Source organism: Petromyzon marinus, assembly GCF_048934315.1.
Source record: "Petromyzon marinus isolate PM22_M1 ecotype Great Lakes invasive population chromosome 67 unlocalized genomic scaffold, UKy_Petmar_22M1.pri1.0 chr67_unloc.6, whole genome shotgun sequence".
Taxonomy (NCBI): domain Eukaryota; kingdom Metazoa; phylum Chordata; class Hyperoartia; order Petromyzontiformes; family Petromyzontidae; genus Petromyzon; species Petromyzon marinus.
Window position 1 is genome coordinate 269,770 of NW_027422596.1, and position 25,000 is coordinate 294,769.

Genomic DNA, 25,000 nt, shown 5'->3' on the forward strand with positions numbered 1-25,000 from the left:
GCTGATGCACCACCTGTGCCCCCTACTGTGCCAACCTGCTGTGCTTTAGCCACCCGGCGCTCCGCTCGTTGTTCTGAGCGTCGCTCCTCCGCCCTCCGTTGTTGTTGGAGGGCGACTGCCTCCAACTGCCCAGTAGCATCCTTCACGAGCCTCCTCCACAGAGGCCGATCTTGACACCGCTGGTACCAGTCATCGGCAAGTCCACTCAGCTCCACGTCCTCCTGTACCACATCACTCCATCTCTTCTCTAGCCCGTGCCGCGCCCGCTTAGCCCCCTCGATCCGGCCGAACAAAAGCTGTTTCGGCATGCGGTGGCTGGGCATGCGGGCTACATGACCCAGCCATCGCAGCCTTGCCTGCCGGAGGAGCTCACCGATGGGACCCTGCCCAGATCTTTCAAGGATGTGTGAGCTCCTCACACAATCCAGTCTGGTTAAACCCAGGATGGATCGTAGGCAGGCCAGCCTAAATGTTTCTAACCGGCGAAGATGTTCCATTAGGGGGGTCCACGTTTCGCAAGCGTAGAGAAGGGAGGGAATGACCGTGGCCGAGAAGACCTGAAGCTTAGTGCGGAGCGACAGACCAGGTAGCTTCCACACAGCGTTACGCAACCGATGAAAAGATATTGCCGCTCGACTGATTCGGAGTGAGACCTCTGCTGTTAAACTGGAGCCAGTCATAAGCACACTGCCCAGGTACGGGAAACTCTCCACTCTCTCCACAACTGCCCCATCACCGATTGGGAGTTGTGGGGGTGGAGTGTCCGATGGTACAAAATACCCAGGCAGGTGCTTAGTTTTGGTGGGGCTGATGGTAAGGCCCCACCTCTTAGTGGCACGCTCCAGTCTCAGCAGCAGCGTCTCCAACTCCTCCTCTGACTGAGCAGCTATTACCAAATCATCAGCATACATAACGTGGTTAAGCAATAGGGAGCCATCCCTTGACCGCACCCGGGCATCGATCAGCCTCCCATTATATCTGTACCATATGGAGATTTCCCCGGTACAGCTATTGAAGGCTTCACGAACTACGTGGTCAAAATAGATGTTAAATAATGTGGGAGCCAGAGGACATCCCTGTCGCACCCCAAGGTGTACAGGGAATGGCTCTGACTCCCGGCCACGTAGTTTTACCCGGGCCCGCTCACCATCATGAAGGTCCTTAATGATCGTGAGCAGAGGGTCAGGTACTCCAAAAGCACAAAGAACGACCCAGAGCCCAGGCCTACTGATGGTATCATAGGCCTTGACCAGGTCACACACACACGCCTTGACCAGGCACACACACACACATTCACACACGCACGCACACACACACATTCACACACACACACGCACACACACGCACACGCACACACACGCACACACATACACACACACACACACACGCACACACACACACACGCACACACACGCACGCTCACATACACACGCGCTCACGCACGCGCACACGCTGCACGCACACACTCATGCACACACGCACGCGCTTACCCACGTGCTCACACACACGCACACACGCTGCACGCACACACATGCACTCATGCACTCAAGCACACACACACACACGCGCGCACGCTCGCACGCACACAAGACAAAGATCCCCCGTGTAGCCTCTAACAGACGGTGGGGGCAAGTGCTGTGAGTAGCAGCAGCACCTGTGAAGGTAGACACAGACAAAGGTCCCCCGTGTAGCCTCTAACAGGCTGTAGGGGCAAGTGCTGTTAGTAGCGAGTAACAGCAGCACCTGTGAAGGTAGACACAGACAAAGGTCCCCCGTGTAGCCTCTAACAGACGGTGGGGGCAAGTGCTGTGAGTAGCGAGTAGCAGCAGCACCTGTGAAGGTAGACACAGACAAAGGTCCCCCGTGTAGCCACTAACAGGCTGTAGGGGCAAGTGCTGTGAGTAGCGAGTAACAGCAGCACCTGTGAAGGTAGACACAGACAAAGGTCACCCGTGTAGCCTCTAACAGACTGCTGGGGCAAGTGCTGTGAGTAGCGAGTAGCAGCAGCACCTGTGAAGGTAGACACAGACAAAGTTCCCCCGTGTAGCCTCTAACAGGCTGTAGGGGCAAGTGCTGTTAGCGAGCAGCACCTGTGAAGGCTACCGGCACTGTGGCACACGTGGGGGGGGGGGGGTGACCAGCACCACGCCCGCCCCGGCCGCCTTTGTCTCTCCCCGCACTACGGCACTCACTGAGGCCGAGCCGACGCAGGAAACGGACACGCACGTGACCCTGGTGGGACCCCCCCCCCCGTGACCCCTGTAACCCCCGTGACCCCCGTGACCTCCGTGACCCCCCCGTGACCCCCCCGTGACCCCCCACAGGGTGTGGAGGTGCCTCTGCTGGTGACGCTCCACTGGACCTCGCCGGCCTTTCCCATCCCACACTCGGTGTACACCCACTACCGGTGAGGGGGGGCGTGGCTTGGGGGCAAGGGGCGGGGCGTGGGGGGAGGAGGCGTGGCGAGAGGGCGGGGCGTTGGCGGAGGGGGGCGTGGGGAGAGGGCGGGGCGTGGGCAGAGGGCGGGGCGTGGGGTGGGGCGGCAGCCAATCGCGGCTCTGCATGTGTGGGTCTCTCTGAGTGTGTGTGAGTGTCTCTGCGTGTGTCTGTGTGTATGTGAGTGAGTCTGAGTGTCTGTGTGAGTCTGTGTGTGTGTGTCTCTGTAAGTGTGAGTCTGTGTGTATGTGAGTGAGTCTGTGTGAGTGTCTGTCTGTGCGTGTCTGTGTGAGTGTGTGTGTGTGAGTCTGTGTGTATGTGAGTGTGTCTGTGAGTGTCTGTGTGAGTCTGTGTGAGTCTGTGTGTGTGTATCTGTAAGTGAGTGTTTGTGTGTATGTGAATGAGTCTGTGTGAGTGTCTGTCTGTGTGTGTCTGTGTGTGTGTCTGTGAGTGTCTGTGAGTGTCTGTGTGTGTCTGTGTGAGTAAGTGTGAGTCTGTGTGTATGTGAGTGAGTCTGTGTGTGTCTGTAAGTGTGAGCCTGTGTGTATGTGAGTGAGTCTGTGTGAGTGTCTGTCTGTGTGAGTCTGTGTGTCTGTAAGTGTGAGTATGTGTGAGTCTGTGTGTGTGTGTCTGTAAGTGTGAGTCTGTGTGTGTGTGTGAATGAGTCTGTGTGTCTGTGAGTGTCTGTGTGAGTCTGTGTGTGTCTTTGTGAGTCTGTGTGTGTGTATGTGAGTGAGTCTGTGTGAGTGTCTGTGAGTGTCTGTGTGTGTCTGTGTGAGTGTGTCTGTAAGTGTGAGTCTGTGTGTGTGTCTGTAAGTGTGAGTCTGTGTGTATGTGAGAGAGTCTGTGTGAGTGTCTGTCTGTGCGTGTCTGTGAGTGTCTGTGTGTGAGTGTCTCTGTGTGAGTCTGTGTGAGTCTGTGTGTGTGTCTGTATGTGTGAGTGTCTGTGTGTGTCTGTGTGTGTGTGAGTCTTTGTGTGTGTGTCTGTATGTGTGAGTCTGTGTGTATGTGAGTGAGTCTGTATGTGTGAGTCTGTGTGTGTGTGTGAATGAGTCTGTGAGTGTCTATGTGTGTCTGTGTGAGTCTGTGTGTGTGTGTCAATAAGTGTGAGTCTGTGTGTATGTGAATGAGTCTGTGTGTATGTGAATGAGTCTGTGTGAGTCTGTGTGAGTCTGTGTGTGTGTCTGTATGTGTGAGTCTGTGTGTATGTGAGTGAGTCTGTGAGTGTGAGTTTCTGTGTGTGTCTGTGTGAGTCTGTGTGAGTCTGTGAGTGTCTGTGTTAGTCTGTGTGTGTGAGTCTGTGTGAGTGTCTGTCTGTGAGTGTCTGTGATTCTGTGTGAGTCTGTGTGAGTCTGTGTGTGTGAGTGAGTCTGTGTGAGTGTCTGTGTGAGTCTGTGTGAGTCTGTGTGTGTGAGTGAGTCTGTGTGAGTGTCTGTCTGTGAGCTTCTGTGTGAGTCTGGGTGAGTGAGTCTGGGAGTGTCTGTGAGTGTCTGTGTGTGTCTGTGTGAGTCTGTGTGTGTGTGTCTGTAAGTGTGATTCTGTGTGTATGTGTATGTGAGTGAGTCTGTGCATGTCTCTGTGTGTCTGTGTGAGTCAGTGTGAGTCTGTATGTGTGTGTCTGTAAGTGTGAGTCTGTGTGTATGTGTATGTGAGTAAGTATGTGAGTGTCTGTGTGTGTCTGTGTGAGTCTGTGTGAGTCTGTGTGTGTGTGTCTGTAAGTGTGACTCTTTTTGTGTGTGTCTGTATGTATGAGTCTGTGTGTATGTGAGTAAGTCTGTATGTGTGAGTCTGTGTGTGTGAATGAGTCTGTGTGTCTGTAAGTGTGAGTCTGTGTGTATGTGAATGAGTCTGTGTGTGAGTGTCGCTGTGTGAGTCTGTGTGAGTCTGTGTGAGTGTCTGTGTGTCGGTATGAGTCTGTGTGTGTGTCTGTAAGTGTGAGTCTGTGTGTATGTGAATGAGTCTGTGTGTGAGTGTCGCTGTGTGAGTCTGTGTGAGTCTGTGTGAGTGTCTGTGTGTCGGTATGAGTCTGTGTGTGTGTCTGTAAGTGTGAGTCTGTGTGTATGTGTATGGGAGTTTGTGAGTGTCTGTGTGAGTCTGTGTGTGTCTGTGAGTGTCTGTGTGTATGTGAGTGAGTCTGTGTGTGTGTCTGTATGTGTGAGTCTGTGAGTGTCTGTGAGTGAGTCTGTGTGAGTCTGTGTGTGTGTGTGTCTGTAAGTGTGAGTCTGTGCGTATGTGAGTGAGTCTGTGTGAGTGTCTGTCTGTGTGTGTCTGTGAGTGTCTGTGTGAGTCTGTGTGAGTCTGTGTGTGTGTGTCTGTACGTGTGAGTCTGTGTGTGTCTGTGTGAGTCTGTGTGTTTCTGTATGTGTAAGTCTGTGTGTATGTGAGTGAGTCTGTGAGTGTCTGTGTGTGTCTGTGTGAGTCTGTGTGCGTCTGTGTATGTGTGTCTGTAAGTGTGAGTCTGTGTGAGTCTGTGTGTATGTGAGTGAGTCTGTGAGTGTCTGTGAGTGTCTGTGTGTGTCTGTGTGAGTCTGTGTGTGTGTGTGTGTCTGTAAGTGTGAGTCTGTGTGAGTCTGTGTGTATGTGAGTGAGTCTGTGAGTGTCTGTGAGTGTCTGTGAGTGTCTGTGTGTGTCTGTGTGAGTCTGTGTGTGTCTGTGTGAGTCTGTGTGTGTGTCTGTAAGTGTGAGTCTGTGTGAGTCTGTGTGTATGTAAGTGAGTCTGTGAGTGTCTGTGAGTGTCTGTGTGTGTCTGTGTGAGTCTGTGTGAGTCTGTGTGTGTGTGTCTGTAAGTGTGAGTCTTTGTGAGTCTGTGTGTATGTGAGGGAGTCTGTGAGTGTCTGTGTGTGTGTCTGTATGTGTGAGTCTGTGTGAGTCTGTGTGAGTGTCTGTCTGTGAGTGTCTGTGTGAGTCTGTGTGTGAGTCTGTGAGTGTCTGTGTGTGAGTGTCTGTGTGAGTCTGTGTGTGTGTGTCTGTAAGTGTGAGTCTTTGTGAGTCTGTGTGTATGTGAGGGAGTCTGTGAGTGTTTGTGTGTGTGTCTGTATGTGTGAGTCTGTGTGAGTCTGTGTGTGTGTCTGTATGTGTGAGTGAGTCTGTGTGAGTGTCTGTCTGTGAGTGTCTGTGTGTGAGTCTGTGTGTGTGTCTGTATGTGTGAGTCTGTGTGAGTGTCTGTCTGTGAGTGTCTGTCTGTGTGAGTCTGTGTGTGTGTCTGTCTGTGTGAGTGAGTCTGTGTGAGTGTCTGTCTGTGAGTGTCTGTGTGTGAGTCTGTGTGTGTGTCTGTATGTGTGAGTCTGTCTGTGAGTGTCTGTGTGAGTCTGTGTGTGTGTCTGTCTGTGTGAGTGAGTCTGTGTGAGTGTCTGTCTGTGAGTGTCTGTGTGTGAGTCTGTGTGTGTGTCTGTATGTGTGAGTCTGTCTGTGAGTGTCTGTGTGAGTCTGTGTGTGTGTCTGTCTGTGTGAGTGAGTCTGTGTGAGTGTCTGTCTGTGAGTGTCTGTGTGTGAGTCTGTGTGTGTGTCTGTATGTGTGAGTCTGTCTGTGAGTGTCTGTGTGAGTCTGTGTGTGTGTCTGTCTGTGTGAGTGAGTCTGTGTGAGTGTCTGTCTGTGAGTGTCTGTGTGAGTCTGTGTGTGAGTGTCTCTGTGTGAGTCTGTGTGAGTCTGTGTGAGTCTGTGTGTGTGTCTGTCTGTGTGAGTGAGTCTGTGTGAGTGTCTGTCTGTGAGTGTCTGTGTGAGTCTGTGTGTGAGTGTCTCTGTGTGAGTCTGTGTGAGTCTGTGTGAGTCTGTGTGTGTGTCTGTATGTGTGAGTCTGTGTGTATGTGGGTGAGCTCCTCCCTTAGCACCCCCCCCCCCCCCCCATCTGCCCCCCCCCCTCCCCCCAGGCTACCGAGCGTGCAGCTGGAGCGTCCGCGCCTCGTCATGATGGCTGAGTGCGAGTCCCCTGTGCGAGCGTGCGAGTCGTTCCTCGTGAACTTCACGCTTCTCAACCAGCTGCAGGACTTCCTGAGCGTGCGGCTTGTGTGGGCTCCGGAGAGGGAGCGTGCTCACCGAGTCACTCGTGGTGAGTGATAGAGAGAGGCTCACCGAGCCACTCGTGGTGAGAGAGGGAGAGAGACTCACTGAGTCACTCGTAGTGAGAGGGAGAGAGAGACTCACTGAGCCACTCGTGATGAGAGAGAGACTCACTGAGCCACTCGTGGTGAGAGAGAGACTCACTGAGCCACTCGTGATGAGAGAGAGACTCACTGAGTCACTCGTGTTGAGAGAGAGACTCACTGAGTCACTCGTGGTGAGAGAGACTCACTGAGCCACTCGTAGTGAGAGAGAGAGAGACTCACTGAGCCACTCGTGGTGAGAGAGAGAGACTCACTGAGCCACTCGTGGTGAGTGATAGAGAGAGGATCACCGAGCCACTCGTGATGAGAGAGAGAGAGGCTCACCGAGCCACTCGTGATGAGAGAGAGAGAGACTCACTGAGCCACTCGTAGTGAGAGAGAGAGACTCACTGAGTCACTCGTGGTGAGAGAGAGAGACTCACCGAGCCACTCGTGGTGAGAGAGGCTCACTGAGCCACTCGTAGTGAGAGAGAGAGACTCACTGAGTCACTCGTGATGAGAGAGAGAGACTCACCGAGCCACTCGTGGTGAGAGAGAGAGAGGCTCACTGAGCCACTCGTGATGAGAGAGAGAGAGAGGCTCACTGAGCCACTCGTGGTGAGCGAGAGAGAGGCTCACCGAGCCACTCGTGATGAGAGAGAGAGACTCACCGAGCCACTCGTGGTGAGCGAGAGAGAGAGGCTCACTGAGCCACTCGTAGTGAGAGAGAGAGAGAGAGAGGCTCACTGAGCCACTCGTGGTGAGAGAGAGAGAGGCTCACTGAGTCACTCGTGGTGAGAGAGAGAGGCTCACTGAGCCACTCGTGATGAGAGAGAGAGAGAGGCTCACCGAGCCACTCGTGGTGAGAGAGAGAGGCTCACTGAGTCACTCGTGATGAGAGAGAGAGAGACTCACTGAGCCACTCGTGGTGAGAGGGAGAGAGACTCACTGAGCCACTCGTGATGAGAGAGAGAGACTCACTGAGCCACTCGTGATGAGAGAGAGAGAGAGGCTCACCGAGCCACTCGTGGTGAGAGAGAGAGAGACTCACTGAGCCACTCGTGGTGAGAGGGAGAGAGACTCACTGAGTCACTCGTGATGAGAGAGAGAGACTCACTGAGCCACTCGTGATGAGAGAGAGAGAGAGGCTCACCGAGCCACTCGTAGTGAGAGAGAGAGAGACTCACTGAGCCACTCGTGGTGAGAGGGAGAGAGACTCACTGAGCCACTCGTGGTGAGAGGGAGAGAGACTCACTGAGCCACTCGTGATGAGAGAGAGAGAGGCTCACCGAGCCACTCGTGATGAGAGAGAGAGAGACTCACTGAGCCACTCGTAGTGAGAGAGAGAGACTCACTGAGTCACTCGTGGTGAGAGAGAGAGACTCACCGAGCCACTCGTGGTGAGAGAGGCTCACTGAGCCACTCGTAGTGAGAGAGAGAGACTCACTGAGTCACTCGTGATGAGAGAGAGAGACTCACCGAGCCACTCGTGGTGAGAGAGAGAGAGGCTCACTGAGCCACTCGTGATGAGAGAGAGAGAGAGGCTCACTGAGCCACTCGTGGTGAGCGAGAGAGAGGCTCACCGAGCCACTCGTGATGAGAGAGAGAGACTCACCGAGCCACTCGTGGTGAGCGAGAGAGAGAGGCTCACTGAGCCACTCGTAGTGAGAGAGAGAGAGAGAGAGGCTCACTGAGCCACTCGTGGTGAGAGAGAGAGAGGCTCACTGAGTCACTCGTGGTGAGAGAGAGAGGCTCACTGAGCCACTCGTGATGAGAGAGAGAGAGAGGCTCACCGAGCCACTCGTGGTGAGAGAGAGAGGCTCACTGAGTCACTCGTGATGAGAGAGAGAGAGACTCACTGAGCCACTCGTGGTGAGAGGGAGAGAGACTCACTGAGCCACTCGTGATGAGAGAGAGAGACTCACTGAGCCACTCGTGATGAGAGAGAGAGAGAGGCTCACCGAGCCACTCGTGGTGAGAGAGAGAGAGACTCACTGAGCCACTCGTGGTGAGAGGGAGAGAGACTCACTGAGTCACTCGTGATGAGAGAGAGAGACTCACTGAGCCACTCGTGATGAGAGAGAGAGAGAGGCTCACCGAGCCACTCGTAGTGAGAGAGAGAGAGACTCACTGAGCCACTCGTGGTGAGAGGGAGAGAGACTCACTGAGCCACTCGTGGTGAGAGGGAGAGAGACTCACTGAGCCACTCGTGATGAAAGAGAGAGAGAGGCTCACCGAGCCACTCGTGATGAGAGAGAGACTCACTGAGCCACTCGTGGTGAGAGAGAGAGACTCACTGAGCCACTCGTAGTGAGAGAGAGAGACTCACTGAGCCACTCGTGGTGAGAGAGAGAGAGACTCACTGAGCCACTCGTGGTGAGAGAGAGAGACTCACTGAGCCACTCGTGATGAGAGAGAGAGACTCACTGAGCCACTCGTGATGAGAGAGAGACTCACTGAGCCACTCGTGGTGAGAGAGAGAGACTCACTGAGCCACTCGTGGTGAGAGAGAGAGACTCACTGAGCCACTCGTGATGAGAGAGAGAGACTCACTGAGCCACTCGTAGTGAGAGAGAGAGACTCACTGAGCCACTCGTGATGAGAGAGAGAGACTCACTGAGCCACTCGTGGTGAGAGAGAGAGAGACTCACTGAGTCACTCGTGGTGAGAGAGAGACTCACTGAGTCACTCGTAGTGAGAGAGAGACTCACTGAGTCACTCGTGGTGAGAGAGAGAGGCTCACCGAGTCACTCGTAGTGAGCGAGAGAGAGAGACTCACTGAGCCACTCGTAGTGAGAGAGAGAGGCTCACTGAGTAACTCGTGATGAGAGAGAGAGAGACTCACTGAGCCACTCGTGGTGAGAGAGAGAGAGACTCACTGAGTCACTCGTGGTGAGAGAGGGAGAGAGACTCACTGAGCCACTCGTAGTGAGAGAGGGAGAGAGACTCACTGAGCCACTCGTGGTGAGAGAGAGACTCACCCAGCCACTCGTGATGAGAGAGAGAGAGACTCACTGAGCCACTCGTGATGAGAGAGAGAGACTCACTGAGCCACTCGTGAAGAGAGAGAGAGAGAGGCTCACTGAGCCACTCGTGGTGAGAGAGAGAGAGACTCACTGAGCCACTCGTGATGAGAGAGAGAGAGAGGCTCACTGAGCCACTCGTAGTGAGAGAGAGAGAGAGGCTCACCGAGCCACTCGTGGTGAGAGAGAGAGAGAGACTCACTGAGCCACTCGTAGTGAGAGAGAGAGAGGCTCACTGAGTCACTCGTGATGAGAGGGAGAGAGACTCACTGAGCCACTCGTAGTGAGAGAGAGAGAGGCTCACCGAGCCACTCGTGATGAGAGAGAGAGAGAGACTCACTGAGCCACTCGTAGTGAGAGAGAGACTCACTGAGCCACTCGTGATGAGAGAGAGGCTCACTGAGCCACTCGTAGTGAGAGAGAGAGAGGCTCACTGAGCCACTCGTGGTGAGAGAGAGAGAGAGACTCACCGAGCCACTCGTGGTGAGAGAGAGAGACTCACCGAGCCACTCGTGGTGAGCGAGAGAGAGAGGCTCACTGAGCCACTCGTGGTGAGCGAGAGAGAGAGGCTCACTGAACCACTCGTGGTGAGAGAGAGAGAGAGGCTCACTGAGCCACTCGTGGTGAGAGAGAGAGACTCACTGAGCCACTCGTGGTGAGTGAGAGAGAGACTCACTGAGCCACTCGTGGTGAGAGAGAGAGAGAGGCTCACTGAGCCACTCGTGGTGAGAGAGAGAGACTCACTGAGCCACTCGTGGTGAGTGAGAGAGAGGCTCACCGAGCCACTCGTGATGAGAGAGAGAGAGAGACTCACCGAGCCACTCGTGGTGAGCGAGAGAGAGAGGCTCACTGAGCCACTCGTAGTGAGAGAGAAAGAGAGACTCACTGAGCCACTCGTGATGAGAGAGAGACTCACTGAGCCACTCGTGATGAGAGAGAGAGACTCACCGAGCCACTCGTGATGAGAGAGAGAGACTCACCGAGCCACTCGTGGTGAGCGAGAGAGAGAGGCTCATTGAACCACTCGTGGTGAGAGAGAGAGAGAGGCTCACTGAGCCACTCGTGGTGAGCGAGAGAGAGAGAGGCTCACCGAGCCACTCGTGATGAGAGAGAGAGACTCACCGAGCCACTCGTGGTGAGCGAGAGAGAGAGGCTCACTGAGCCACTCGTAGTGAGAGAGAGAGGCTCACTGAGCCACTCGTGGTGAGCGAAAGAGAGAGGCTCACTGAGCCACTCGTGATGAGAGAGAGAGAGACTCACTGAGCCACTCGTAGTGAGAGAGAGAGGCTCACCGAGCCACTCGTGATGAGAGAGAGAGACTCACTGAGCCACTCGTAGTGAGAGAGAGAGACTCACTGAGCCACTCGTGGTGAGAGAGGCTCACTGAGTCACTCGTGATGAGAGAGAGAGACTCACTGAGCCACTCGTAGTGAGAGAGAGAGGCTCACTGAGCCACTCCTGGTGAGAGGGAGAGAGACTCACTGAGTCACTCGTGGTGAGAGAGAGAGAGGCTCACCGAGCCACTCGTGGTGAGAGAGAGAGGCTCACTGAGCCACTCGTGGTGAGCGAGAGAGACTCACCTGGCCACTCGTGATGAGAGAGAGAGGCTCACTGAGCCACTCGTGGTGAGCGAGAGAGACTCACTGAGTCACTCGTGGTGAGAGAGAGAGAGTCTCACTGAGCCACTCGTGGTGAGGGAGAGAGACTCACTGAGCCACTCGTGATGAGAGAGAGAGAGACTCACCGAGCCACTCGTGGTGAGTGAGAGAGACTCACTGAGCCACTCGTGATGAGAGGGAGAGAGACTCACTGAGCCACTCGTGGTGAGAGAGAGGCTCACCGAGCCACTCGTGGTGAGAGAGAGAGAGAGGCTCACCGAGCCACTTGTGGTGAGAGAGAGAGGCTCACTGAGCCACTCGTGGTGAGAGAGAGAGACTCACTGAGCCACTCGTGGTGAGCGAGAGAGAGAGGCTCACTGAGCCACTCGTGGTGAGCGAGAGAGAGAGGCTCACTGAGCCACTCGTGGTGAGAGAGAGAGAGACTCACTGAGCCACTCGTGGTGAGAGAGAGACTCACTGAGCCACTCGTGAGAGAGAGAGGCTCACTGAGCCACTCGTGGTGAGAGAGAGAGGCTCACTGAGCCACTCGTGGTGAGTGAGAGGCTCACTGAGCCACTCGTGGTGAGAGAGAGAGAGACTCACTGAGCCACTCGTGGTGAGAGAGAGAGACTTACTGAGCCACTCGTGGTGAGAGAGAGAGAGAGACTCACTGAGCCACTCGTAGTGAGAGAGAGAGGCTCACTGAGCCACTCGTGGTGAGAGAGAGAGAGACTCACTGAGCCACTCGTGGTGAGAGAGAGACTCACTGAGCCACTCGTGAGAGAGAGAGGCTCACTGAGCCACTCGTGGTGAGAAAGAGAGAGGCTCACTGAGCCACTCGTGGTGAGTGAGAGGCTCACTGAGCCACTCGTGGTGAGAGAGAGAGAGACTCACTGAGCCACTCGTGGTGAGAGAGAGAGACTTACTGAGCCACTCGTGGTGAGAGAGAGAGTCTCACTGAGTCACTCGTGGTGAGGGAGAGAGAGAGACTCACTGAGCCACTCGTAGTGAGAGAGAGAGACTCACTGAGCCACTCGTGGTGAGAGAGAGAGACTCACTGAGTCACTCGTGATGAGAGAGAGAGACTCACTGAGCCACTCGTGGTGAGAGAGAGAGAGAGAGGCTCACCGAGCCACTCGTAGTGAGAGAGAGAGACTCACTGAGCCACTCGTAGTGAGAGAGAGAGAGGCTCACTGAGTCACTCGTGATGAGAGAGAGAGACTCACTGAGCCACTCGTGGTGAGCGAGAGAGAGAGGCTCACTGAGCCACTCGTGGTGAGTGAGAGGCTCACTGAGCCACTCGTGGTGAGAGAGAGACTCACTGAGCCACTCGTAGTGAGAGAGAGAGACTTACTGAGCCACTCGTGGTGAGAGAGAGAGAGAGACTCACTGAGCCACTCGTAGTGAGAGAGAGAGGCTCACTGAGCCACTCGTGGTGAGAGAGAGAGAGACTCACTGAGCCACTCGTGGTGAGAGAGAGACTCACTGAGCCACTCGTGAGAGAGAGAGGCTCACTGAGCCACTCGTGGTGAGAGAGAGAGAGGCTCACTGAGCCACTCGTGGTGAGTGAGAGGCTCACTGAGCCACTCGTGGTGAGAGAGAGAGAGACTCACTGAGCCACTCGTGGTGAGAGAGAGAGACTTACTGAGCCACTCGTGGTGAGAGAGAGAGTCTCACTGAGTCACTCGTGGTGAGGGAGAGAGAGAGACTCACTGAGCCACTCGTAGTGAGAGAGAGAGACTCACTGAGCCACTCGTGGTGAGAGAGAGAGACTCACTGAGTCACTCGTGATGAGAGAGAGAGACTCACTGAGCCACTCGTGGTGAGAGAGAGAGAGAGAGGCTCACCGAGCCACTCGTAGTGAGAGAGAGAGAGAGACTCACTGAGCCACTCGTAGTGAGAGAGAGAGAGGCTCACTGAGTCACTCGTGATGAGAGGGAGAGAGACTCACTGAGCCACTCGTGATGAGAGAGAGAGACTCACTGAGTCACTCGTAGTGAGAGAGAGAGAGACTCACTGAGCCACTCGTAGTGAGAGAGAGAGAGGCTCACTGAGTCACTCGTGATGAGAGGGAGAGAGAGACTCACTGAGCCACTCGTAGTGAGAGAGAGAGACTCACTGAGCCACTCGTAGTGAGAGAGAGAGACTCACTGAGCCACTCGTGGTGAGAGAGACTCACTGAGCCACTCGTGGTGAGAGAGAGGCTCACTGAGCCACTCGTGATGAGAGAGAGAGAGAGACTCACTGAGCCACTCGTGATGAGAGAGAGAGACTCACTGAGTCACTCGTGATGAGAGAGAGAGGCTCACTGAGCCACTCGTGGTGAGAGAGAGAGGCTCACTGAGCCACTCGTGGTGAGAGAGAGAGAGACTCACTGAGTCACTCGTGATGAGAGAGAGAGAGAGGCTCACCGAGCCACTCGTGGTGAGAGAGAGACGCACTGAGCCACTCGTGATGAGAGAGACTCACTGAGCCACTCGTAGTGAGAGAGAGAGACTCACTGAGCCACTCGTGATGAGAGAGAGAGACTCACTGAGCCACCCGTGGTGAGAGAGACTCACTGAGCCACTCGTGGTGAGAGAGAGACTCACTGAGCCACTCGTGGTGAGAGAGACTCACTGAGTCACTCGTGATGAGAAAGAGAGACTCACTGAGCCACTCGTGGTGAGAGAGAGAGACTCACTGAGCCACTCGTGATGAGAGAGAGAGAGACTCACTGAGTCACTCGTGATGAGAAAGAGAGACTCACTGAGCCACTCGTAGTGAGAGAGAGAGACTCACTGAGCCACTCGTAGTGAGCGAGAGAGACTCACTGAGCCACTCGTGATGAGAGAGAGAGACTCACTGAGCCACTCGTGGTGAGAGAGAGAGACTCACTGAGCCACCCGTGGTGAGAGAGACTCACTGAGCCACTCGTGGTGAGAGAGACTCACTGAGTCACTCGTGATGAGAAAGAGAGACTCACTGAGCCACTCGTGGTGAGAGAGAGAGGCTCACTGAGCCACTCGTGATGAGAGAGAGACTCACTGAGCCACTCATGGTGAGAGATAGAGACTCACTGAGTCACTCGTGGTGAGTGAGAGAGACTCATTGAGCCACTCGTGGTGAGAGAGAGGCTCACTGAGTCACTCGTGATGAGAGAGAGAGACTCACTGAGCCACTCGTGGTGAGAGAGAGAGACTCACTGAGCCACTCGTGGTGAGAGAGAGACTCACTGAGCCACTCGTGGTGAGAGAGAGAGAGGCTCACTGAGTCACTCGTGGTGAGAGAGAGAGAGACTCACTGAGTCACTCGTGATGAGAGAGAGAGACTCACTGAGCCACTCGTGATGAGAGAGAGAGGCTCACTGAGCCACTCGTGGTGAGAGAGACTCACTGAGCCACTCGTGATGAGAGGGAGACTCACTGAGCCACTCGTGGTGAGAGAGAGAGACTCACTGAGCCACTCGTGGTGAGAGAGAGAGACTCACTGAGCCACTCGTGGTGAGAGAGAGAGACTCACTGAGCCACTCGTGATGAGAGAGAGAGAGACTCACTGAGTCACTCGTAGTGAGAGAGAGAGACTCACTGAGTCACTCGTGATGAGAGGGAGAGAGACTCACTGATCCACTCGTGGTGAGAGAGAGGCTCACTGAGTCACTCGTGGTGAGAGAGAGAGAGACTCACTGAGTCACTCGTGGTGAGAGAGAGAGACTCACTGATCCACTCGTGGTGAGAGAGAGGCTCACTGAGCCACTCGTGGTGGGAGAGACTCACTGAGTCACTCGTGATGAGAGAGAGAGACTCACTGAGCCACTTGTGGTGAGAGAGAGAGAGAGACTCACTGAGTCACTCGTGATGAGAGAGAGAGAGACTCACTGAGTCACTCGTGATGAGAGAGAGACTCACTGAGCCACTCGTGGTGAGAGAGAGAGACTCACTGAGCCACTCGTGGTGAGAGAGAGAGAGACTCACTGAGCCACTCGTGATGAGAGAGAGAGAGACTCACTGAGTCACTCGTGGATGGGAACCCACGAACCTCCTGCACACCAGGCGAGGTAGTCAACATCTCCCTAGCCACCGTGATGATGATGAGAGAGAGACGCAGACTCAAAATCTACAGCAGCAGCAACAGCAGGCATTGTCAGGGGTCAGGAATCGAACCCACGAACCTCCTGCACACCGGGCGAGGTAGTCAACATCTCCCTAGCCACCGTGATGGTGACGATGATGAGAGAGAGAGACACGCAGACTCTCAAATATACAGCAGTGGGAGTCAGGGTTCGGGAATCGAACCTACGAACCTCCTGCACACCAGGCGAGGTAGTCAACATCTCCCTAGCCACCGTGATGATGGTGATGAGAGAGACGCAGACTCAAAATCTACAGCAGCAACAGCGGGCATTGTCAGGGGTCAGGAATCGAACCCACGAACCTCCTGCACACCAGGCGAGGTAGTCAACATCTCCCTAGCCGCCGTGATGATGACGATGATGAGAGAGAGCGAGAGACACGCAGACTCTCAAATATACAGCAGTGGGAGTCAGGGTTCGGGAATCGAACCCACGAACCTCCTGCACACCAGGCGAGGTAGTCAACATCTCCCTAGCCGCCGTGATGATGACGATGATCAGAGAGAGCGAGAGACACGCAGACTCTCAAATATACAGCAGTGGGAGTCAGGGTTCGGGAATCGAACCCACGAACCTCCTGCACACCAGGCGAGGTAGTCAACATCTCCCTAGCCACCGTGATGATGATGATGAGAGAGAGACACGCAGACTCTCAAATATACAGCAGTGGGAGTCAGGGTTCGGGAATCGAACCTACGAACCTCCTGCACACCAGGCGAGGTAGTCAACATCTCCCTAGCCACCGTGATGATGACGATGATCAGAGAGAGAGCGAGAGACACGCAGACTCTCAAATATACAGCAGTGGGAGTCAGGGTTCGGGAATCGAACCCACGAACCTCCTGCACACCAGGCGAGGTAGTGAACATCTCCCTAGCCACCGTGATGATGACGATGATGAGAGAGAGAGCGAGAGACACGCAGACTCTCAAATATACAGCAGTGGGAGTCAGGGTTCGGGAATCGAACCCACGAACCTCCTGCACACCAGGCGAGGTAGTCAACATCTCCCTAGCCGCCGTGATGATGATGACGATGATCAGAGAGAGCGAGAGACACGCAGACTCTCAAATATACAGCAGTGGGAGTCAGGGTTCGGGAATCGAACCCACGAACCTCCTGCACACCAGGCGAGGTAGTCAACATCTCCCTAGCCGCCGTGATGATGATGATGATGAGATAGAGAGACATGCAGACTCTCAAATATACAGCAGTGGGAGTCAGGGGTCAGGAATCGAACCCACGAACCTCCTGCACACCAGGCGAGGTAGTCAACATCTCCCTAGCCACCGTGATGATGATGATGAGAGAGAGACATGCAGACTCTCAAATATACAGCAGTGGGAGTCAGGGTTCGGGAATCGAACCCACGAACCTCCTGCACACCAGGCGAGGTAGTCAACATCTCCCTAGCCACCGTGATGATGATGATGAGAGAGAGACACGTAGACTCTCAAATATACAGCAGTGGGAGTCAGGGTTCGGGAATCGAACCCACGAACCTCCTGCACACCAGGCGAGGTAGTCAACATCTCCCTAGCCGCCGTGATGATGACGATGATCAGAGAGAGAGAGACACGCAGACTCTCAAATATACAGCAGTGGGAGTCAGGGTTCGGGAATCGAACCCACGAACCTCCTGCACACCAGGCGAGGTAGTCAACATCTCCCTAGCCACTGTGATGATGATGATGAGAGAGACACGCAGACTCTCAAATATACAGCAGTGGGAGTCAGGGTTCGGGAATCGAACCCACGAACCTCCTGCACACCAGGCGAGGTAGTCAACATCTCCCTAGCCACTGTGATGATGATGATGAGAGAGACACGCAGACTCTCAAATATACAGCAGTGGGAGTCAGGGTTCGGGAATCGAACCCACGAACCTCCTGCACACCAGGCGAGGTAGTCAACATCTCCCTAGCCACCGTGATGATGACGATGATGAGAGAGAGACACGCAGACTCTCAAATATACAGCAGTGGGAGTCAGGGTTCGGGAATCGAACCCACGAACCTCCTGCACACCCGGCGAGGTAGTCAACATCTCCCTAGCCACCGTGATGATGATGATGATGAGAGAGAGACACGCAGACTCTCAAATATACAGCAGTGGGAGTCAGGGTTCGGGAATCGAACCCACGAACCTCCTGCACACCAGGCGAGGTAGTCAACATCTCCCTAGCCACCGTGATGATGATGATGATGAGAGAGAGACACGCAGACTCTCAAATATACAGCAGTGGGAGTCAGGGTTCGGGAATCGAACCCACGAACCTCCTGCACACCAGGCGAGGTAGTCAACATCTCCCCCACCCTGGCCACCTCTCCCCCTTCACGCAGCGCGTCGAGGCGATGGCGGCGGTGGTGGCGGTGGTGGTGGCGGTGGGAGCGGTGGGGCCGGCGTTCCGCCCGTGGTGTGCCACTCCCCGACCACTCACCTGGGCTTCTGTGGACGTGGCTCCACGCTCACGTTCCAGGTCGGCTTCCAGGTGCTGCGTGCAGGACTCTTCGAGGTGAGAGAGAGGTGGGGGTGGGGGTGGGGGGGTGGGGGGGAGGAGGGGGGAGGGGTGGGGGGAGGAGGGGTGGGGAGATTGAACGTAGGGCTGCTATTTAATTCCTTGCGCTGATCGTTACCCATAGACATACACAGAGACCCATAGACTTACACAGGGCCCATAGACATACACAGAGACCCATAGACTTACACGGGTCCCATAGACTTACACAAGACCCATAGACTTACACAGGGCTCATAGACTTACACAGGACCCATAGACTTATATGGGACCCATAGACTTACACAGACCCATAGACTTACACAGACCCATAGACTTACACAGACCCATAGACTTACACAGACCCATAGACTTACACGGGACCCATAGACTAACACAGGACCCATAGACTTACACAGAGACCCATAGACTTACACAGGATTCATAGACTTACACAGGACTCATAGACTTACACAGGACCCATAGACTTACACAGGACCCATAGACTTACACAGGACCCATAGACTTACACGGGGTCCATAGACTTACACAGACCCATAGACTAACACAGAGACCCATAGACTTACACAGGACCCATAGACTTACACAGAGACCCATAGACTTACACGGGACTCATAGACTTACATAAGACCCATAGACTTACACGGGACCCATAGACTTACACAGGACCCATAGACTTACACAGGACCCATAGACTTATATGGGACCCATAGACTTACACAGGACCCATAGACTTACACAGGGACTCATAGACTTACACAGACCCATAGACTTACACAGACCCATAGACTTACACAGAGACCCATAGACTTACACGGGACCCATAGACCTACACAGGACCCATAGACTTACACAGGACCCATAGACTTACACAGGACCCATAGACTTACACAGACCCATAGACTTACACAGGACCCATAGACTTACACAGACCCATAGACTTACATGGGACCCATAGACTTACACAGTGCCCATAGACTTACACAGACCCATAGACTTACACAGGACCCATAGACTTACACAGACCCATAGACTTACACAGGACCCATAGACTTACACAGGACCCATAGACTTACACAGACCCATAGACTTACACGCGACCCATAGACTTATATGGGACCCATAGACTAACACAGAGACCCATAGACTTACACAGGACCCATAGACTAACACAGAGACCCATAGACTTACACCGGACCCATAGACTTACACAGGACCCATAGACTTACACAGGACCCATAGACTTACACAGACCCATAGACTTACACAGACCCATAGACTTACACAGAGACCCATAGACTTACATAGGACCCATAGACTTATATGGGACCCATAGACTTACACAGGACCCATAGACTTATATGGGACCCATAGACTTCCACGGGACCCATAGACTTACATGGGACCCATAGACTTATATGGGACCCATAGACTTACACAGACCCATAGACTTACATGGGACCCATAGACTTATATGGGACCCATAGACTTACACAGACCCATAGACTTACACAGACCCATAGACTTACACGGGACCCATAGACTTACACAGACCCATAGACTTACACAGGACCCATAGACCTACACAGGACCCATAGACTTACACAGACCCATAGACTTACACAGGACCCATAGACTTACACAGACCCATAGACTTGTACGGGACCCATAGACTTACACAGTACCCATAGACTTACACGGGACCCATAGACTTACACAGTACCCATAGACTTACACAGGACCCATAGACTTACACAGGGCCCATAGACTTACACAGGATCCATAGACTTACACAGCACCCATAGACTTACACAGAGACCCATAGACTTACACAGGACCCATAGACTTACACAGGACCCATAGACTTACACAGGACCCATAGACTTACACGAGACCCATAGACTTACACAGACCCATAGACTTACACAGGGCCCATAGACTTACACAGAGACCCATAGACTAACACAGAGACCCATAGACTTACACAGAACCCATAGACTTACACGGGACCCATAGACTTACACAGGACCCATAGATTTACACAGGACCCATAGACTTACACAGGGCCCATAGACTTACACCGGACCCATAGACTTACATAAGACCCATAGACTTGTACGGGACCCATAGACTTACACAGACCCATAGACTTACACAGACCCATAGACTTACACAGACCCGTAGACTTACACAGACCCATAGACTTACACAGGGCCATAGACTTATATGGGACCCATAGACTTACACAGGGCCATAGACTTATATGGGACCCATAGACTAACACAGGGACCCATAGACTTACACAGACCCATAGACTTACACGGGACCCATAGACTTACATAAGACCCATAGACTTGTACGGGACCCATAGACTTACACAGACCCATAGACTTACACGGGGCCCATAGACTTACACAGACCCATAGACTAACACAGAGACCCATAGACTTACACAGGACCCATAGACTTACACGGGGCCCATAGACTTACACAGACCCATAGACTAACACAGAGACCCATAGACTTACACAGAACCCGTAGACTTACACAGCACCCATAGACTTACACAGCACCCATAGACTTAGATAGGACCCATAGACTTACACAGGGCCCATAGACTTACACAGGACCCATAGACTAACACAGAGACCCATAGACTTACACGGGACCCATAGACTTACACAGGACCCATAGACTAACACAGAGACCCATAGACTTACACAGGACCATAGACTTACACAGGACCCATAGACTTACACAGGGCCCATAGACTTACACAGACCCATAGACTTACACAGAGCCCATAGACTTACACAGACCCATAGACTTACACAGACCCATAGACTTACACAGACCCATAGACTTACACAGACCCATAGACTTACACAGACCCATAGACTTACACAGGACCCATAGACTTACACAGACCCATAGACTTACACAGAGACCCATAGACTTACACAAGACCCATAGGCTAACACAGAGACCCATAGACTTACACAGGACCCATAGACTTACACAGGGCCCATAGACTTACACAGGACCCATAGACTTACACAGGACCATAGACTTACACAGAGACCCATAGACTTACACAGACCCACAGACTTACACAGGGCCCATAAACTTACACAGGACCCATAGACTAACACAGAGACCCATAGACTTACACAGACCCACAGACTTACACAGGGCCCATAGACTTACACAGGACCCATAGACTAACACAGGGACCCATAGACTTACACAGAGACCCATAGACTTACACAGGACCCATAGACTTGTACAGGACCCATAGACTTACACAGGACCCATAGACTTACACAGAACCCATAGCCTAACACAGAACCCATAGACTTACACAGACCCATAGACTTACACAGACCCATAGACTTACAGAGGACCCATAGACTTACACAGACCCATAGACTTACACAGACCCATAGACTTGTACAGGACACATAGACTTACACAGTGCCCATAGACTTACACAGAACCCATAGACTTACACAGAACCCATAGACTTACACAGGACCCATAGACTTACACAGGACCCATAGACTTACACAAGACCCATAGACTTACACAGTACCCATAGACTTACACAGTACCTATAGACCTGCACAGGACCCATAGACTTACACAGGGCCCATAGACTTATATGGGACCCATAGACTTACACAGACCCATAGACTTACACAGAGACCCATAGACTTACACGGGACCCATAGACTTACACGGGACCCATAGACTTACACAGAGACCCATAGACTTACATAGGACCCATAGACTTACACGGGACCCATAGACTTACACAGGACCCATAGACTTACACAGGACCCATAGACTAACACAGAGACCCATAGACTAACACAGGACCCATAGACTTACACAGGACCCATAGACTTACACAGACCCATAGACTAACACAGGACCCATAGACTTACACAGGACACATAGACTTACACAGACCCATAGACTTACACGGGGCCCATAGACTTACACAGACCCATAGACTTACACAGGACCCATAGACTTACACAGAGACCCATAGACTTACACAGACCCATAGACTTACACGGGGCCCATAGACTTACACAGACCCATAGACTTACACAGACCCATAGACTTACACATGACCCATAGACTTACTCAGGGCCCATAGACTTACACAGAGACCCATAGACTTCCACGGGACCCATAGACTTACACAGAGACCCATAGACTTACACGGGACCCATAGACTTACACAGGACCCATAGACTTACACAGAGACCCATAGACTTCCACGGGACCCATAGACTTACACAGAGACCCATAGACTTGTACGGGACCCATAGACTTACACAGGGCCCATAGACTAACACAGACCCATAGACTTACACAGGGCCCATAGACTTACACAGACCCATAGACTAACACAGAGACCCATAGACTTACACAGACCCATAGACTTACACAGGACCCATAGACTTACACAGACCCATAGACTTACACAGGGCCCATAGACTTACATAAGACCCATAGACTTACACAGACCCATAGACTTACACAGACCCATAGACTTACACAGACCCATAGACTTACACAGGGCCCATAGACTTACATAAGACCCATAGACTTACACAGACCCATAGACTTACACAGACCCATAGACTTACACAGGACCCATAGACTTACACAGGACCCATAGACTTACACAGACCCATAGACTTACACAGACCCATAGACTTACACAGGACCCATAGGCTTACACAGGACCCATAGACTTACACAGACCCATAGACTTACACAGGGCCCATAGACTTACATAAGACCCATAGACTTACACAGACCCATAGACTTACACAGACCCATAGACTTACACAGACCCATAGACTTACACAGGACCCATAGGCTTACACAGGACCCATAGACTTACACAGACCCATAGACTTACACAGGACCCATAGACTTACACAGAGACCCATAGACTTCCACGGGACCCATAGACTTACACAGAGACCCATAGACTTGTACGGGACCCATAGACTTACACAGGGCCCATAGACTAACACAGACCCATAGACTTACACAGGGCCCATAGACTTACATAAGACCCATAGACTTACACAGACCCATAGACTTACACAGACCCATAGACTTACACAGGACCCATAGACTTACATAAGACCCATAGACTTACACGGGACCCATAGACTAACACGGGACCCATAGACTTATATGGGACCAATAGACTTATATGGGACCAATATCCGCATCTCTGTATCTTTGTGTGACCTGTAGATCTCCCCGTGACCCTACGTCTCCGTGTCTCCCTCGGTGTCTCCCTCCGTGTCTCCCTCCGTGTCTCCCTCCGTGTCTCCCTCCGTGTCTCCCTCCGTGTCTCCCTCCGTGTCTCCCCATGTCCCCACGTTTCTCCCCCCACCCTGTCTCCCCACCGTGTGCCACCCACCCTACCCACCCCACCCACCACCCTACCCACCCACCCACCCACCCCACCCACCCACCCACCCACCCCACCCCACCCACCCCCACCCACCCACCCACCCCACCCACCCCACCCACCCCCACCCACCCACCCACCCCACCCACCCCACCCACCCCACCCCACCCACCCACCCACCCACCCCACCCACCCACCCACCCACCCACCCCACCTACCCCACCCCACGCCACCCACCCCACCCCACCCACCCCACCCACCCACCACCCCACCCACCCCACCCACTCACCCCACCCACCCACCCACCCCCACCCACCCACCCACACCCCACCCACCCCACCCCACCCACCCACCCACCCACCCCACCCTACCCACCACCCCACTCCACAGCTGTCCCAGCAGATGAAGCTCAAGCTGCAGTTCACGGCATCGGCGCATGCCGGTGGGCCGGCCGCGGTGCCGGCGGGCGGCTCTGCCGGCGCTCCGCCACCGGGGCCGCCGCCGGGGCCGCCGCCGGGGCTGTCGCTGGCGCGCAACCACAGCCCCGGTAGCCCCGTGGTGCGCGACCTGCAGCAGGCCGCTATCGGGCGCTCACAATCCTTCTCTCACCAGCAGCAGCCTCGCAACAACGGGCACTTCGTCAGGTGGGGGAGATGGGGGGGGGGGGGGGGAGATGGGGGGGGGGCGGGGGGGGGCGGCGGGGGGGGGCGAGGGGGGCGAGGGGGGGGGCGAGGGGGAGATGGGGGGGGCGGTGCATTGTGGTTAGGAGGGCCTGGGTTCGATTACAGACACCTGGGGTGTAGGTGAGAGTGTGAGTGAGTGAGAGTGTTAGTGAGTGTGTTAGTGAGTGAATGAGAGTGTGAGTGAGTGAGTGTGTTAGTGAGAGTGAGAGTGTGTTAGTGAGTGTGTTAATGAGAGTGTGAGTGAGTGAGAGTGAGTGTGTTAGTGAGTGAGAGTGTGTGAGTGAGTGTGTTAGTGAGAGCGTGAGTGAGTGAGAGTGTGAGTGAAAGTGTGAGTGTGTTAGGGAGAGTGTGAGTGAGTGTTAGTGAGAGTGTGAGTGTGTTAGTGAGAGTGTGAGTGAGTAAGTGAGAGTGTGAGTGAAAGTGTGAGTGTGTTAGTGAGAGAGTGAGTGAGTGAGAGTGTGAGTGAAAGTGTGAGTGTGTTAGTGAGTGAGTGGGTGTGAGAATGTGAGTGAGTGTGTTAGTGAGAGAGTGAGTGAGAGTGAGTGTGTGAGTGAGAGTGTGAGTGAGTGAGTGTCAGTGAGTGTGAGTGAGTGACAGTGTGAGTGAGAGTGTGTGAGTGTGTGAGTGAGAGTGTGTTAGTGAGAGTGTGAGTAAGTGAGAGTGAGTGTGTTAGTTCAGTGAGTGAGTGAGAGTGTGTGAGTGAGTGAGAGTGTGTTAGTGAGAGTGTGAGTGAGTGAGAGTGTTAATGAGAGTGTGAGTGTGTTAGGGAGAGTGTAAGTGAGTGTTAGTGAGAGTGTGAGTGAGTGTGAGTGAGTGAGTGTGTTAGTGAGAGTGTGAGTGAGTGAGAGTGTGAGTGAGTGAGTGTGTTAGTGAGAGAGTGAGTGAGTGAGTGAGAGTGAGTGTGTTAGTGAGAGTGTGAGTGAGTGAGAGTGAGTGTGTTAGTGAGTGATTGAGAGTGTGTGAGTGAGTGTGTTAGTGAGAGTGTGAGTGAGTGAGAGTGTTAATGAGAGTGTGAGTGTGTTAGGGAGAGTGTGAGTGAGTAAGTGAGAGTGTGTTAGTGAGAGTGTGAGTGAGTGTGAGTGAGTGTGTTAGTGAGTGAGTGAGA

General features: G+C 53.5%; 1 protein-coding gene across 1 annotated transcript in view; it reads left to right on the plus strand.

Annotated features, from left to right (window-relative positions):
- Nucleotides 1–25,000, plus strand: part of TRAPPC14 (trafficking protein particle complex subunit 14) — a 71,881-nt gene that overhangs the window by 42,289 nt on the left and 4,592 nt on the right. The window contains exons 8-11 of the mRNA XM_076058044.1: nt 2,325–2,407; nt 6,304–6,482; nt 17,591–17,763; nt 23,603–23,856. Of these exons, the coding sequence (XP_075914159.1) occupies nt 2,325–2,407; nt 6,304–6,482; nt 17,591–17,763; nt 23,603–23,856 (689 nt within the window). The remainder of the gene's footprint in view (nt 1–2,324; nt 2,408–6,303; nt 6,483–17,590; nt 17,764–23,602; nt 23,857–25,000) is intronic.